This window comes from Rhinolophus sinicus, linkage group LG04 (assembly GCF_036562045.2).
Source record: "Rhinolophus sinicus isolate RSC01 linkage group LG04, ASM3656204v1, whole genome shotgun sequence".
NCBI classification, from domain to species: domain Eukaryota; kingdom Metazoa; phylum Chordata; class Mammalia; order Chiroptera; family Rhinolophidae; genus Rhinolophus; species Rhinolophus sinicus.
In genome coordinates, this window is record NC_133754.1 from 129,891,810 (window position 1) to 129,906,993 (window position 15,184).

General features: G+C 36.0%; 1 protein-coding gene across 14 annotated transcripts in view; it reads left to right on the forward strand.

Annotated features, from left to right (window-relative positions):
- The window catches only part of NFIB (nuclear factor I B), a 416,044-nt gene that overhangs the window by 206,003 nt on the left and 194,857 nt on the right, over positions 1 to 15,184 (forward strand). For 12 of the 14 annotated variants that reach the window (XM_074330380.1, XM_074330381.1, XM_074330383.1 and 9 more), the window contains exon 2: positions 5,311 to 5,842. In XM_074330380.1, the coding sequence (XP_074186481.1) occupies positions 5,311 to 5,842 (532 nt within the window). Of the gene's footprint in view, positions 1 to 4,794; positions 4,920 to 5,310; positions 5,843 to 15,184 lie in introns of those variants that run through there. The other 2 variants (XM_074330382.1, XM_074330387.1) reach the window with 2 other exon arrangements.

Genomic DNA, 15,184 nt, shown 5'->3' on the forward strand with positions numbered 1-15,184 from the left:
GTGCAGCTGCGAAGGCAGAAAGTAATGCTGGAAAAGGAAGGACATTTAGAAAAAATTCACTTTGAAAATTGTCCTAAGACTTTAGAAACAATGTTCTGAAATAAAATACTGACTTGATACTTTCTTAAGAACAGAATTTGTACAGTTTAAAACCAGACGATCAAATGTAAAAGTGACGAGATCCAACAGACTTACCTGGGGGCAGTTTTCACTGTTGCCCAGCTTACTAACCAGCTGAGGAACTAACTAAATATGTTAGCTCAGAGTTATTCTGAAGCAGTATTTTAAACCTCTAAAGGTGTGGGACAGTCAACTTCAGCTTTTAGGAGGCAATAGCACGATTGATAATTGATAGCCATTTTCTTTGACATTCCCATAAAAACTAAACAGTTAAAGAAGTGTCGCTTAGTCTTAGGTGTGTTACAATTTTTTAAAAATCCGATATCACCATGATGCATTTTTATAATGGACAAACAATTAAGATTTCAATTGTATGACAATTAGAAGCCATTGTGATTCAAAAGGACTGAGGCATTCATAAATTGTGAATGAAGATGAAAACAATGATAAGGCTTATTACTCAGTGATTGGATACAGTCCTGTAGCTTTTTGGCTGACACATTTTTTATTGTTTATATTTTGTTTGGCATCTGAGTATGATTAACTTAGATATCGCTATTTTCAGCAAGTAAACGTGCACTTTAATTTAACAAAACTGGAAAAATGAGTTGTTGAGCTATTTGTACTTTAAAAACTATGTATAATGACCAGTAAATATGATGATGGAACTGTTTCAGGTATAACGAATTGCCTTTAGTTGTTAAAGTTACCTTTCATATTACCCATCATCCGGATTTTTTTTTTCTCTTTCTGGTAAACTATGTCCATTTGATATTACTTTTACATTATTGAAGCAGAGTTCAAATAAAACAAGTTGAGGTAAGCTTTTCACTTTACAAAGTACAGAATCACTTATTCTCACCTGTACAGGATTGCTTTTCTATATTAATTTTTATTTCCAACATTGGCTTTTCAGAAACACTAATGCTAACGATTACATTGCATTTTTAGTTTCCTCTAAATATGTATTGAAAACTCACTAACTTTATCTTAATTTGTGTAAGTTAAAAATATTACAGCAGCAGGACATATGGAATATTAAAAGCATATACGGCATTATCATTCAGCTATCACATTAGTATTCAAGGATGCATACTTACCAACACTAATTCGTGGTGACTAATATTCTCTACTATTTTAATAATGTAAGTCTAGGTTGACTTATTAAAACTGTTTTGGGATTTAAGGCCTAAATTAGAAAAGGAATTTTAGCTTTAGAATTCTCACTTAACCAATACTGTCTATGTGACTTTGTAGGTAATGTAAGGTGTTACAAAAGTAAGGGTGCATTAACCGTGTTGCTTTAATGTCAGACCAGTAGTTTAGTTTTGTATTACAGGAGCCTAATAGCTATAGCAAAACGTTTTTTAGGATATGTAAATAAAAAATAGAGAAACAAACATTCTTAATTGGTTGAAAACTTTACAAGTGTCTCAGTTGTTGCAATAAGGTTTTAGAAATAATTTTAATTCAAAAGGTGCTACAGTTAAAGTTGATATTTAGCAAATGTTATGCAAAAATATAAGTATATCGATATAAATCAATATTTATGCATCAGTGTAAATCAGATATATGAAAAAAATTAACAACCATCAACTATGACTTAATATTTGCTTTTTCTAAAAATAATGTAAATCCTTAACAATATAACTTTCATTTGGCAAGATTGCAATGAATATTTTTTCTTTCATTGTTTTTCAAGTTCTTTAGGTACAGTTTTAAAATAGTTTATTGTTATATAGCAATGCTCCAAGAACACCTAGTGTTTACTCTTTTACCCCTATATTGGTCTAATTTTCCATCCCTTTCACGGAAACTATTGTTTCTGTAAAGAAAAATAAATATGGTTAGTGTAATTAGGACTGTTTGATTTTATATTTGAAATTTGTAACTTGTTTAGTTCAACTAAAGGAAGTTTCAACAGAAAGAATTACTGAATCTCAGTTATATTTTAATAAAAATTCTGCAAGAGCAAGGTGGCATATTATTGTAGTATAGAGCCTTTAGATCTTAGATCACATATATGCTTTGCTTTAAAAAATTAATTTTCATAATTGTTTAAAGAGATATTGTGACAACCTATTAATTGGACATTTGAATACCTTAGTCACCTTTTTGGATGAAGTTTCTGTGCTCCATATTTATGTCACTCAAAATTATTAAAAGTATCTTGCAACTTAGCATTAGAAAATAGTCACACTTAGAAGATGACACTTTTAGACATGTTAATACAGAAATGTATGTGACTTATAGCAAACCCTACTTATCTTTTTTTTTTTTGAGGCTATGTCTTCTTGTCAGTAACTGTTTCACTTGAATGGAATCCACATAATTGTAAAGCCCTGAAAGATATTTATAAGGGAACTTTGTGGACCGAGAAAGTTTGCTACTTCTGTTTATCAATTTAGAAAAAGTATGTTTTAAAATATTACTTAGCAATGTTGGCAGCAAACTCAAGGCAACTTTAGAAAAACATTGTATTGAGTGCATTTGCTGAGAAATTCCAAATTCACCCCTCAAATTGCATTTTGATTGTTTAAAGTAATTTATTAAAATTTTGAGATTTGTTATTTAATAGATGATTTGAAACTCAAAAAAATTTAATCAGAAGTATGTTTGATGTCTTTATAAGAGAAAGAAATGTCACTGAACATAGTACTTAAGGATATAAATACTTAAGAGTTACCGCATTGCTTAATATCTGTTAAAATAATATTGCATTTTTAAAACATGGCCAGGGTAAAATGAGTGAGACAAAGCTGCCCCCCATGTACTCTCTACATTCTCAAATTTTAGTTTATGGTGTATATATGTATGTTTTTTAATCATATCAATAAATCATAGTAAAAGTCAGATTATAGGAAGTGAGTTCCCAAAGCAAGTTTAAGTCCACACTTCCTTTTGAGCAGAGTTTCCTTTTGCATATATTTCTAAAGGGGATAAACAAAGTTTTTGTAGTTACAGTGAAAGCTAAAAGCATGGCATCAGAAAGTGTATGGAGATAGGGAGGTCTTATCATGGGCTGTGGTTGCTGTGAGCAGGGCTGCCTTCCCACACAAAGAACAGATTGTGGTTTAACTCTTTCCATGGCCTAGTTTAACGTGCTCACATAGTAACCGAATTGTTCAAATCTCTGCTGGAAACTACTGATCGGTTTAATGATTTCCTCTATGGCATTTGGTTATGGCTCATGCTGTGATGTAATCATCTGTATTCTGTATTGTTATGAAATTTTGATTTATACTTACTCCGCTGAAGGAACGTTTTACGGCAATATGTTAAAACACTTGATAACCGCATTATTAATTGGATGGGACATACACACCTCTTCCTTTTCTGATCTGCAAACTGCTAACATGCTGTAGTCTTCGGCATTGAAACTTTTGGTTTCATCATAAAAAATGGATTCCTAACTATTTGGAATTTTGGGGACACCTTTGTTAGAGTGTCATTAGTTGCACTTTCATCATCTTTACCTAATGGAATTCATCAGTCTGCTGATTAAATAGAATTTATTCCACGTAGTTCAGGGTGACTAACACTAGTATGTAAATTTTAACTTGGCATATGATCAGTTAGAGAAAGTTATTTTGTGGCTGAGGTGACAGTATAGTCCACATGACCAGAAAAGTGGCCTCGGTACAAGTTCTTATTTGGTTCCGATCTTGACTTATTGCACACATACAGTATGCATGAACACAATAGTAAAGTCTTTCTCTGAACAGTAATAGGCCTGAGCTTAGAAGACAGGTTTTACCTACAACAGGAAGTAATGAAACACTCACTGACTGCTTTGGAAAGTAGCTTGAAATATCTGTAGGTAAAGATTATCTGCCACTCCTCGTGACTCTCTTCCTTGAAAAAGGCTCAGATGAAACAGGAAAAATGCAGGAGCCTAAGGTAAGCCACTGAATTCAAAAGACAGGGCACTCACTATACGATCTGCACACGTGCAGATTCGCACGCACTTACATATGTGCACTCATGGTCCTGTCGGAGAATTCATATGCGTAGCAAATGAATTGTATTGATTCCACAAAAGCAGTAAGTGACCAGCAGTGCACTCCTGGTGTCACCCTGCCACCGCATACAGAGACACAAAGAATGTAAAGTTGGTGCCAAGTTGCCATTTTTCATTGTTCACCTCAGATTGATTTTTAAGGGGTTTAGAATAATTGCCATACTCATGTGATCAGTTAACAAATTAACTGAGTCTGTGGGGCTTCCGATTCTATAGGAAAAGCTGCTGTTAGAACATTCATGTAATTTTCGTTTTCAACTTTATAAACTTTTATTTAAAAATACTAGAATGTGTCTGTATGTCTCCGAGAGAGCAGGAGAGTGTGAGTGAGTTGTGAGAGTGTGTGTGTGTGTGTGTGTGTGTGTGTGTTGGGGGCTACTGTTGGCAGTGGAGGGAGCGACTGCATTGCTTAAAGTATGGAAACCTTCTGTTCAGGACACTGATACGACAAGCTGTGTCCTTTGCCCACTTTCCCTTACTGTATACCGGTTTCTCTAGTTACCACTCTTGGAATGGTGCTGTTTCAGTGTTGGAATGTTGGACGTTTGATAAGAAAATGGATCAAGTTTAATGGCGCATGCTCTTTGTGCCACCAGCAGCCTCTTGCTGAGAGCATGCTCCAAAAGCGGGAACTGTGTGGCATTACACTGAGCATCTATATGCTTTGTGTTTCTGTGCCACAGAGAAGAGAAATGAACTGTGGCATCGCTCCTGCCTTCTGAACAGCTCTGCTCCGATTAAAAAAAAAAAAAAATCTCACTGTGTTCTTTGTAAAATGGTACTGCGTAGTGTTAGTTGGTCAATCAAATATTTAAATATTAAATTAGGTGCCAAGCACCTTGGTTACTTATGTTTTTAAAGAATGTAGGATGCATGGGAATGAGGGGGATGGGGCCAGAGTGGAAATTCAAATATAAATCTTGTTTTCTTTTTAGGAGGGAGAATCAACCTGTGAGTTTTGGTGGAAAAGGGGCAGCTGGGCATAATTTATTTTCTCCTTGTTCTACTATTTTGATCATTTTAAATAAGAGTGATATTTTTCTGCAGAACTTTTTGTTGCTGAATTGGGAATGGATTGTGGTCTTTTTATTTTAGCTTAGTTTATTTTTGAGCCTTTAAAACTAAACTGACCATGTATGTCTTCTTTTCCCCCATCTCATTTTCCACAGGATGAATTTCACCCATTCATCGAGGCACTACTTCCACATGTCCGTGCAATCGCCTATACTTGGTTCAACCTGCAGGCTCGAAAACGCAAGTACTTTAAAAAGCATGAGAAGCGAATGTCAAAAGATGAAGAAAGAGCAGTCAAAGATGAGCTTCTCAGCGAAAAGCCTGAAATCAAACAGAAGTGGGCATCCAGGCTCCTGGCCAAACTGCGCAAAGATATCCGCCAGGAGTACCGAGAGGACTTTGTGCTCACCGTGACTGGCAAGAAGCACCCGTGCTGTGTCTTATCCAATCCTGACCAGAAGGGTAAGATTAGGAGAATCGACTGCCTGCGACAGGCAGACAAAGTCTGGCGTCTGGATCTAGTCATGGTGATCCTGTTCAAAGGCATCCCCTTGGAAAGTACCGATGGAGAACGGCTCATGAAATCCCCACATTGCACAAACCCAGCACTTTGTGTCCAGCCACATCATATCACAGTATCAGTTAAGGAGCTTGATTTGTTTTTGGCATACTACGTGCAGGAGCAAGGTAGGAGCAGCTTGTTCTTTCTTCTAGCACCGCAAACACTGCCCACAAACCAGTGTACGGAATATCTGGCTTGAGTTAGATGGTCCTCGCGGCCCCTAGATCTCCTTCTTCACCTACTCTGGGTCGGGTGGCATCCACGTAGATGTCCAACTGCCATGTGCATGCCATGGGAATAGCTGTGGAGCTTTCATACCTGGATAGGTGTGGGTATTTAAAGAAAGACCACAAAGAGATACGTTTTCAAATGTCTTTGAAATAATCTACTTCAGAATAGTCTGAAAAATATGGTGTATTACACTTCACTGTTTTATCCTCGGCTACCTTCTTTGCATCTACTCATCTTTTCTCAGTTTGCAAATGTAACTTTGTTTATGAATAGTCAAACCACTCTTTCATAATCTTTGTGTTAGCCTCATCACTAACGAGGGAGATGAACTTTGTTCACGAATCTAGTACTATTGCACTGAAAATAGAATTAACATTTCCTATTACAAAATGCTTAAGAGAGCCAATATCAGAGAGTATATCGTTGTAGATGTAGATTTATTTAATTTAAATATTTCTATTTCTATCAGTACCTAATTTTGATTGTATAATATTCACTGTAGATGAAATGATTATAGTGCTTGTTTAATTTATATTATAATATTTCCCCATAATGACTTGGGAACACTTAATATTGTCAGTTACTTAAATGTAAATCATAAAACCTACCGAGGAGAAAAGTCACAGTTCTCCTTATAGAACAAAAACAGAAAGTGGACTAGTTCTACTGGTTTAAAATAAATCTCGAAAAGAATGCAGGAACCACATACCATACCTATTTAAAAAAAAAATGCTCGATAAACAGAGTGGGATAAATGTTGCCTGAATAATTCAAAAATAGGTGATATTTTTGCTGAGTGTATTTTGAGTTGATGAAATGTTTCTTTATTCTTTTTATTTTTCTTAATGTATTTTCCTTAAGTAGGTGAGAATTTCTTTTCTTCAAATCAATGTGTCAGGATATAGATGTCCTTGTATTAGCAACAGTCCATAGTAAAACATCATTTTAAAAAACAGCATACCAAAAGTGGACTGAAGTTTGATCTGCCACAGATGGTGGGTTATTTCTTAACTTGGCCTGGCGGTAGGGAAAATGGCCTATAGATAGCCAGGTGGCAGGCGGTCGGTTATCTGATGTCTGTTATACAAATGTGAGATTTAATAAATTGGTATGAACTTTATTATCATCCGAAAGATAAAATACCAAAATTACTCTTTGACTCAGAAATCTAGGTAACTTACTATGTGCTTTTTGTCTTTACATTTCCTCGATACAGTTTTAGAGAGATGCTTAAATGTCATTTAACTATTTTTTAGTTTGATTTTAAATAATGGTGCTGGACATCATGCTTTTGGAAATACTGCTTTTTTAAAAAAATGAAACCATTACATTTATTATTTCCATGCATTTACGAATTGAAGTCCAAGTAATGATGGTTTGGGTAAAAATATATTTTTGCCCTGTGTGTCCTAAAATTAAAGCTCATTAACACATGGCACTTAATTTGATTGACAGCTGTCTAGGAGATGACATTTTAAGGTGGGCTGTATATATGTGTTGGATTGACTGTAAGTGTGTCGTAACTGTGTTGTGAAAAGTCAAGGCTAGAAGTAAAGTTTTAAAAAGTGGGTCATGTAACTTTTTAGTGCAGGGTAGGGAAGGTTTGCAAGCACTTCACTGCTGCTCACATTTTAACTTGCTTGAAGGCTAGTCCTTGAGGTGTGCACACATGTACATTCACTCCCAGGGCAGGCAGCCAACTCTCTTGGTTGATGAATTGACAATAAAGAACATATCCTTTGGATTTGTGAAGATAGATTGAAGAAAGAAAAATGCACAAATGCCTTCTGCATTGCACCATCAGTCATGATAATTGTAAAGTTTTAAGCAATTCTTGGAGACCATGTTTTCAGCTAAAATATTGATTTTGTTGTTGTTTTGCATCTCTATCATAAAAACCTTTCATTATTTTATCTTGTGCATCTAATTTGTATCTTCTGTTACCTGCCAGTGCCTCATCTCTTCTTAACATCTATTGGCTCTTTCTTTGAAAAAGTCACATCGAGATGCTTTTGTGTTTTCCCTTTTTCAAAATATATGTCAAATATAGGCTATGTTATTTTTCAGTGCAATTGATTGAAGAAGGCATCTTAAAAGATAAGTCTGGAATCAGAGGGCCGCATAGCTCCCATAATGACTTTTTATTTCTCCTCTAGTGGTAGATGAAAACTCACTTAAGTCTGTTTTATAAATCAGGTAAAGAAGTATAAAGAAAAACATGAAACAAAAATCGGAGAAGAAAAATGTTATATTTGCAACAGAATGAGCAACAAAATTATCTTTCCCCTTTTTTTCTTTCTCACCCCACTTCTAAACGACTGGGAGGAAAACATGAGAAAGAACAGAGAGAATGCCAAAGATGGTTGCCACTGGCATCAGAATTGGCATCAGACCCTCTTTGTTTAGCTCAGGATGCCTGTGATTTGTTAGTTGGCATCCGCATTGCAGTGTGGAGTGATGTTACAATATATTGACAATTTCCAGATCTAGAAATGTCAGTAGTCTTCTTGGTTATTTATACAAGATCACAAACTGCATCTCTTCTGGAGGATGAAATAAAGACCAACATATAATAAACTTCCATTGTTGACCAACTTCCTATGCTTTTCTTTTTCCCTCTTTCTCTTTTGGTTCAACCCACACTTCTTTTTTTTCCCCCTTCGTGCCCAGCAGCCTCTTCTTTTTTGAAATGTGGAAAGAGTTACTAGAGCTTTGACATGAGCTGTGGTGTTACATCTGCATCTGATATGGCTTGGGGAAAAAATTATGCATTTTGAAATCATTTTTGATATATAGTTCATTAGACTTTTGCATGGCATGGCCACGGAATAGTATTTTCTTTAAAGCTAAATGCCTTTGTTATTCCGCTTCGTCTATGCATATAGCCTGGTTGGCCACAATTCAGTCCATTTTTCTATTTCTCTACATTAGTAAAGGGTCATATTTGATGTAGGCATTTATAAAATTATGTAAACCCCCACCCACACTTTACCTAAAATACACACATCATTTGGAAGTAACTGTGTTTAAATCCATAAAATCATTTGACGTTATTGATTCAGAGGGCTGCGCTTCAGCTGTTTCGTTGCTACAAGAACCGCCATTTTGTTTGTGAAGTGCCAGGCGAGGGGGAAAAAAAAGGCAGACACTGTGCTTGATGCCAATAATGGTTGCCAGTGGCACCGAGGTTGGCATCAGACCCTCTTTGTCTAGTTGCTGAATGCCTTTGATTCGTTGGTTGGCATCCGCATTGCAGTGGGCACACTGGAAAGTTTTTGACAATCTCTGAATGAAAGCTGCTTGCTTGTTTGCTGCAGCAAACCTTAGCTAATACAAAACCCTTCCTTTTTCTTTTTTCTTTTTTAAGTTTTTATTTTTTAAGACTGTGACAGATTAAAGAAAAAAAAATAGCTCTAAAGTGGCCTCCATTTTCCCAAAAGATATTAAAGATATCCAATGATTCTTGGGCAGGTGGTACCTGTTTCCCATATTGTCTTTGTTATTGCAGTCTTGAAAGCAAAGCAAAGCAAAACAAAACAAAAAGCAGGCAAGCCTTGCACAGCACACCTTCCTGGGACAGAAGTGTACTATGCGATGCGTGGCGTGCTATGAGAAGGCTGTGGAGGACTAGCCAAATGTAGTGATCTGTAACTCATTCAGCATGACTGACTACTGCTTTCAGTACATCACTGCTATTTCTTAGGCAATGTTTGGTTCCCTCAGTTTCCACACTTCCAAATTTTATAGTAACATGTTGAGAGGACCTTACTTTTCTTTCTAGTTAGTAATGTGCAACAATGTAAATGTTAAAAAAAAAAAAAAGAGAAAACCTTAATGAGGAAACCTGCGTGTAAGGTCTGATATAAATCATTCATTCCGGAATGTCTCAATTCTGCATCAAAATGTTGCCAAATTCTCAGTGCACAATTGTGCACACCAGGAAAAGCGACCAAAAAGCTAACATAATTTTGCTTGAAGTTTCTTAGATAGTTAGCATTAATATTGCTTTCTGGTTAACTACCATTATCTTGTTAATTAATAAGAAGGATTAGCCAAAGGGCTGCACAGAAGGAAGTCTCGCCTATGGGAGGGAGGCCTGGAATTGCCAGGCTGTGTCTTGTCTGAAGGGACAAAAAAGCAGGGTGGGGTAGGGTAGTGGGGTCTGGGCTTTCTCTGAAGCAGGGAAGGGTTCTGAAGAAAGAGAGAGGTGACAACACATCAAGAAGTTTAAGATCTCAAGAGACAGTAACTGTTGTCATGAATTTAGCAGATTAGAGTTTAAACTAAGTCAGCCTAACTGATGTTTGGACTGAACTTTGCACTATCATTACACATGTTTTGGAATGCTAAAGAGAGTCCAGGAACGGCATGTCTCTTATGAAAGAGGACTTTCCTTCAGCCTTGTGGCACCCTTAAAATTGTGATCCATTGTTAGATGGCAACTTTTGTTGTTTCATTGTTAAATATTATGATTCTTAAAGTACATTTTGAAGTTGTGAAAAACGTGACTTGTTTACCGGGAAGTTGTAATCATTATTATTATTTTTGAAATAGAGTCCTTCCTGGTTGTCACGTACCATTACTGAGGAAGCAAATGCTAAGAATTATTTCCCTCTTTTAGTTACTGACTTTTAGGATCCTTTTGGGTAACAATTATTTCTTTATGAAAAGCTTAACTAGATAATTGTTTTCAAGTTGGCAGCATATTTTAACATTTTAATAAATTTCACTTCATTTGCAGGTATTTCCCATTATGGGGAAAACGAAGCTTTCCTAATTTGTTAAAATGAGGCTGCTCTGTAGGATGATTTGGTATGCTGGCGTTGTGAAATGCTGAGGGAGCATCAAGTCTGTAAGCATGTTTGATTTAGGGGAACACTGTTAAGTTTTCCCATCTAGCATCCTGTCCTTGACTGAACTCATGAACTCTAGTGCTCATTTGTTTGCATTCTGGCTTACACACAGTTCACCAGATAAAGAAGGGCTCTTATTGGCATGTCTTGCTCCTCGGCTTAATGAGACCTTTGTGGGAACATATATTGTCAGATAAGATACTTAGCAATTTTCTCACTGATAAGAAGAAAACACAGTCTTAGGGGCCAAAAGTTCGCCCTCTATTCCATAATGTCCCTGCCATAAGAGAGCTTGGCTAGACAATTCAAGAGTTAAACTCTGAAGCCCCACTTGCCAGCTGGGAAAGCTTGGCATCTGTGTTCTGATATGGCATACTAAGCTCTTGCATTGCTGTTAATATGATCTCACTTTTCAAAGGGAAAGGACAGAGAGAGAGAGAGAGAGAGAGAGAGAGAGAGAGAGAGAGATCCTTTGTTATATCAATTATGATTTTCAAATAGTTAAAAAATATATAGTGACCCACTTCCTGGAGGCAGCAAAGGTTGGTAAAATATTCTACTTACAGCATTAGGCATCCCTACTCACTTATATACAGCACTACACATTTTGTTATAAAAAATATTCATCTAGATAATGTGTTTGGATTTAAAAATTTAGTGTAGTATGCCTCTTGTGTGGTAAAATAACAACATATGTAAAAGAAGCGAAATGATGTGCATTATTCAGGAATAATGGTAATTTGGGGGGGTTGAGTTGCAGTGACAGGAGATGATGGTTGGGTCTCCCAAAAGGTGGCTCCCTCCCTGCGAGTGTGTAACTGGAGACTTAGAGCCTTTCAGGGAGGCCACCTATCACCACTGCTTTAGTTCTTTAAAGTTTCTGTTTTAAAAAGTAATATATTGGAAGTATATCTATACATAGTTATATAGATTTGGTAGGATTTTTTATTTACTTGTTTTTCCCTAAATTTGGGATTTAGGAGGAAACTGCCAAAAGGAAATGAAAGTTTTAATCCTCCATTAACTTTTTCCTTTTAAATTTGGCACTGTGATTTGAAACAACAATCCAAGACATCTGACTTAGTAAAGTCTTTCTCCTCATAAAATTTCATTATGCTTGATTGGATGGAAAACCTAGACCAGTGGGCTTAAAAAAAAACAAAAACAAACTCTTTTATAAAAAATCTCTTACTCTTGCCCTCTGCCAACTAGTTGGAATTTCAGTACCTGAAAAGGGAGGGACCCAATAGGAGGCCAAGTCAGAATTCTCTGGAATTCTTAAAGTTGAGATAAGTAAGTTTTCATTTCTGTCATCCCAGTGGCTTACATGATAACTGACTTTATAATCAAAGGAATAATTATTGCTTTGTGTGGAGCTTAAGGTTTGGAGAGAGTGGAAATAGCATATGAAACACTTATTAAAATAGAGACCTCTCAAATATCTGAAAATTATGGGCAGAGGCAAGGGTGATCCCTTGCTCTGACTGAAACTATTTTTTAAAAATTACAATTTATTGGGGTGTCTATTGTTAGTAAAGTTACATTGATTTTTTGGGTACCAGTTTCTCTTCATTCAACTTTGTGAAAGAATAGCATTGCTAGTTAGCAGCTGATGAAAGTAGAACTCGTGACACTTGAGGGTTTTTTTCAGTGTATGTGCTGTGGCAGAGCAGACGATTAGCCAACATAATGTTCAAAGCAAAGTTTTCCAACTTTTTTTTCCTCCATCCTTGTGGAGGAGGAATAATTTTAGAAATCTCAAGGACTGGTGGTTCTGCGATCGGAAACTGGAGTTATTACAGCCGCATGCCTCAGTGCCAAGCATAGCAAGAGGGGAGCTTCCTCTCAATCATGCTCACTTTTCTGTGGCAACGTGGTATGTCGTCTCATTTTAAAGTACATTCTTGGGGCCTTGAACTCTATTTTTGTGATGTGGTTAATTAACTGAATTCAGTTGTTAGGATTTGGCATAGAGAACAAATCATCCAACTGCAGAGAACTTGTGAAAAGTAAGTGCGTGTAGTGAGGAGTGAGTCTGCGGGATTAGCTTGTATTAGACTGAACATTACAGGATGTGAGGCTAATGGGACTTGAATGGTTGGGCTTTTGGGTTGTTATATTATTCAGAAAATTGGAAGAAATGGCTACCAATTAACCAATGAGGTGGAAAGACCTTGAGGCTGAATAGAAGGCCACATTAAAACACACACACACACACACACACACACACACACACAACACCCCCAAATCCTAAACATTTACATGAAGCCATGTTCTAGGATGGGAATGCAAACTGTTCTTATGCATAAATATCTTGTTTATAATAAAACCCTCAGATACACATATTCTCTGTTTATGATGATAGTTAAACAGGCAGCATTGATGAATCACAGACAAATTAAAGGACTCTGAATAAGGACTATATAATTGAAAATATGGGGTGATGGATGAAGTAATTTTACTAGCTGAGAGTTGCCTGGAGGTTGTATATTTCCAGAGTCCCATTTTAAGGCAGCTTGGAGCATGTAGTAAGTTATGGATGAAGCAGAAATCACTTGAAAATGGGATTTGTTTAAGCAAGTCCAAAAAAAAAAAAATATCAGACTTGCCTTTCAAAGAAAATTCTTTAATCCACATACATGCAGTTTTAAAATTCTGGTTAGTTTCAACTCCATTTCTCAAAATAGAAAATTAAATAAATAATATTCAAGTGAATTTTAAAATACATGTGTCTCCCACAAACTACACAAAAGCATCGAACAAGCATCAGTTACTATTATGACACTAATGTATATTCAGCTGCTGAGTGAAGCTGAAGACTTTTTTTAAAACTTGATTTTTCAAAACTCAGATTGAAAAAAAAACAGAGAAATGTATTGCTGTTAACAGGTAGAGTTAGGACAAAAATCTAATAATGAGTGCAGATGTTAAAGTTTGCAGGAGGATGTATTCTGTAATTCGTGTGAGTAGAGGATTACATTTATGCCTATGATAATAGCACAAGTATGTCAGTATGAAGACTGTACCCCTCTATCAGTGAATTCTGAAGTGTGAAAAATGTTCCTGCTTAGGACAACTTGTATTTTATTATTCTGACATCTGCAGTTTCTGGATGGATTACCTTAAATTTGCTATGCTATGTTAAAAGCCTTGTTTTATGAGGTCGGTCTCAGCTTCTGGCCTTGGTGTCAGGAACCCTGCTACGTGATGCAACTTGCCTTGTTAGGTTTAATTGACCAAAGCTGATGTGTTAAAACAATTCATTTGTGCTGTAACTTATGCCCTGGCTAAGTTGCTACCTGAATCCTTTGACCTTGACTTGTCTGGGTCATGAAATGGCTGCAAGCTGTTTGACCTTTCTATTGTGTTGTAATGTCACTGTTTCCTCTTATTCTTTTATGGTAATAGCTGACAAAAAGCCCCAGCCCTGACTTTACACCCCAGTGGATTCAAGGCGTCCCTAGGCAGTAGCTACGTCTTCTGTTTGACATGGTCTGGCTGTAGAAGTGACTTTCTTTTGTTTGCTGACAGTGATGGGGACAAATTCGCGGCCCTCCTTGCTCCAGGAGGTGGGGGGATAGTATTCTGGCATTTGGAGGCATTTGGATTTCTTCTGCTTAGATGTTAAGTTTCCGCGGTTTATAATGATGCATATCACGATTTCCTTTTCCCCACTCTTCTGAGGTCAACTTTTCAGCTTTTTATATTTATGGCTTCCTTAATAATTACTTTTCAACATTTTGAGCTGTTACAATAAAAATATTTTACTGTCATTATATAGAGTAAAAGTGGTAAATTTAGTTATGCTTTTTGATGACCAATGTGTAAGTTCTAAAACGACTGACTTTTAAACTTCACCCTCTAAATCTTTGTCCAGTATTGGAAAAAGCTGTATACTTAACATATAGGACAAAAACGAAATTTTTTAAAAATGAGGGTAATGTTGTAACTACATGTATTCCTCTTATAATTTTAGGGGAAGCCTATTCTTTGTGACTTAAATAGCTAAATTTTATGACATAGCAGTGAACCATTAGTATATTTGAAGTTTTATTTCTGTGGGGATTTTTGCAAGTATGCGAAATTAAATATTTATGTTAATGAATATAAAAATTATTTTTTTCTATTCCCCACGAAGACCTCATATGCAAAAATAGAGAATTTTATCTCTATTCTTCTCTTCTGAAGCAGTGAAACAATTTTATTTTTAAAATATTGGAAATGCCTACTAAAATGTTAAAACAGATATTTTTATCCTACCAAATTTTTCTTTGCCAAATATGACATTGTAGTTCATGAATTTTCCTATATTTGCCAGATTAAATATTTAAAATCCAAGCTGTTACATTTTATTTTTAAATTATTAGAGGAAAAAAGGAAGTT